We start from the raw sequence: 2,526 nt of genomic DNA, 5'->3' as shown, positions 1-2,526 counted from the left end.
TTTTGTTCCCCCCCCCCCCCCCGCCAAAGCCGGCTCAGGGCGGCTTACATAAAATCAATACATAATTTACAATAAAATGTGACGCATTTGAATCAAAACAATTCTAAAATCATTTAACTGTACAGCTCAATAAAGTGCTAATAACAATAATTCGCGATGGCTGTGGTGACACAATCCACTCTTCGTATAGTTGGTTCCTCGATCTCCTTATAGCTATCCTTCTGGTGACTGGTACCAACTGTCATTAAGAGTTCCGGGAGACAAAAGGGCTCTCTCGCCTTCAGCTGTCAGTGGTCAGTGGTTGACGGTGGTGGTTAGGACTTGTATTCCTTTGGGGAGGGATGGGGGTGAGAGAGCAGCTGCTCCCCACCCAAAGTTTTTTTGCAGGCCTGGTGGGCTGACTGCCACGTGGGGGTGGGGGAGGCGGCAAGAGCACCCTCCAGCTTTCTCAGGCTCCGCCCTTGCCCTTGTTCCGTGACACAGTGGACGGCGGAGAGTGGGACCTGCTGATTGCTCACTTCTTGGGCGTGGATCACTGTGGCCACAAGCACGGGCCGGATCACCCCGAAATGCGCAGCAGGCGGAACACCAGGGCACGGGGGGGCCTCCCGTTGGCCTCCCAAGACACCCCCCCTTGCACCCGGCGAGCGCTCTCGATCTCGAGGGGTGGGGCATCCGGCTGCCAGCCCAGCATGGCAGGAAGTGTCTTCTGCAGGAAGGACACGGCATCGCTGCCTTCGACGCCCTCCGGCAAGCCCAGGAGGCGCAGGTTGTTGCGGCGGGGGGGGGCGGCCCGGGGGGGGGGGGGGGGGGGGGGGGCCGGAGCGGAGGGGGGGGGGGGGGGCTCTCCCCTGCTGGCTGCAGCGGCTCCGGGTGCTCTCGCCAACACCCTGACCAGGTGCTCCTGGGGGCGGGGGGCGGGGCCTGCCCACAGGCTAAAGACCCAGGAACTCTGGGTAGCTGGAATTGGGAGCTGACTTGACTGAGGTCACACACGTGGGGACTGACCTTGGTCGCTCACGGCTATGCCCTCTGGGGAAAGGAGGCAGGCTGGGGCCAGGACTCCCTGGCGGAGCATGTGTTTTGCATGCTGAAGGCCTCAGGCTCCGTTCCCAGCAGCGTCTCCTGTCCCGGGACCTGTGGTAGCAGGGCCGCAAAAGACTCTTGCTTGGCACCTCAGAGTCTGTTTGAAAGAACCCCCTCGGCTCATGTTGCCTCCCAGAACACGTGATCCGTTATCCCAGAGCTGGCGTGATCCAGGAGCCAAAAAATGACCGGCTGTTTCATTCACTAAGGTCCTGCAGGATGCTCTTTAAGTCCCCGGTAGGGATAGGGGCGGGCGTCCACCCCAGCTGGTTTCTGTGGGCTGCTAGAGCAGGGTAGCGGCTGAAGTCCCCTTTTGTCGACGGACAGGTCTTTGGTTGACCACCTGGCGAATGACACGCTGCTCATTGTGGCAGGGGACCACGGCATGACGAGCACCGGGGACCACGGAGGAGACAGCGAGGAGGAGGTCGATGCCGCTCTCTTTGTGTACAGCAAGGCCCCCCTCTTCCAGGACCCGCCCCCTGAGGTGAGCTGTGGGGGGCGGGGAGACTGCCATGAGTGTGAGCTGCTCGGCCAAAGGATCTTCGCATTCCCTGATCTCAGGACACCTTTTGGGGGCTGATGCAGACCACCAGTTCCAGAAGAGCCCTGGGACAGGATTGGGGAGGCCCAGGTTTGATTCCCCACTCCTCCACTTGCACCTGCTGGATGACCTTGGGCAAGCCGTAGTTCTGATAAGAGCTGTTCTCTCAAGGGCAGTTCTCTCAGAGCTCTCTCAGCCCCGCCTCCCTCACAAGGTGTCTGTTGTGGGGAGGGGAAGGGAAAGGAGACTGTAAGCCGCTATGAGACTCCCTTGGGTAATGAATGAATGAATTTATTCATGGTCATTGACCAAGATATAAACCGCTTTACATTTTGTAACATAGAAAAAAAACATCACGTTATAACAGTAGCTAAATTTTTAAGACTGATTATAAAAACCATAAAACCTTAATGGTTAAAATTAATAAAACTAAACCTTAGTTCTCCTCTTTTCAAGCTAATTCTTTGGGCAAGCCATCCAAACCCAGCCACCCGATAAGTAACTTCTGCCCGGCTATCTGATAGCAAATTTCTTAAAAGGCAGATTCCTTGCCTAAGAGAGAGGGGGAGTGTCTTAGGGAAAGGGAGAGACTCATGGATGTTATTATATGCTTTACAATCAAAGATTACATGTTCTGCATGTAATCTAGTGAAGGGCGGGGTATAAATCCAATCTCTTCTTCTTCTGCCATGGAAGCTCACCAGGTTGCCTTGCACCAATTGGGCACTTGCAGCCTAGCCTACCTCACAGGGGTGTTGTGAGGATAAATGGGGAGAGCAGAATAATGTTGGCCGCTTTGTGTCCTCGTTGGTGGGGAGAGGCAGGGCATCAGTGAAGAAACCGAAGAAGAGAGCTGTGTTTTACCCATGCTCTTTACCCGGGACAAAGTAGAACGG

The 2,526-nt window shown here is 55.8% G+C and overlaps 1 protein-coding gene across 1 annotated transcript in view; it reads left to right on the top strand.

Annotated features, from left to right (window-relative positions):
• Nucleotides 1-2,526, top strand: part of PIGO (phosphatidylinositol glycan anchor biosynthesis class O) — a 17,868-nt gene that overhangs the window by 4,252 nt on the left and 11,090 nt on the right. The window contains exons 3-4 of the mRNA XM_015406810.1: nt 484-610; nt 1,414-1,573. Of these exons, the coding sequence (XP_015262296.1) occupies nt 484-610; nt 1,414-1,573 (287 nt within the window). The remainder of the gene's footprint in view (nt 1-483; nt 611-1,413; nt 1,574-2,526) is intronic.

Source organism: Gekko japonicus, unplaced genomic scaffold (assembly GCF_001447785.1).
Source record: "Gekko japonicus isolate JY-2015 unplaced genomic scaffold, Gekko_japonicus_V1.1 scaffold765, whole genome shotgun sequence".
NCBI lineage: Eukaryota > Metazoa > Chordata > Lepidosauria > Squamata > Gekkonidae > Gekko > Gekko japonicus.
The sequence above is the reverse complement of the archived record's forward strand: the minus strand, read 5'-3'. Positions and strand labels throughout refer to the sequence as shown.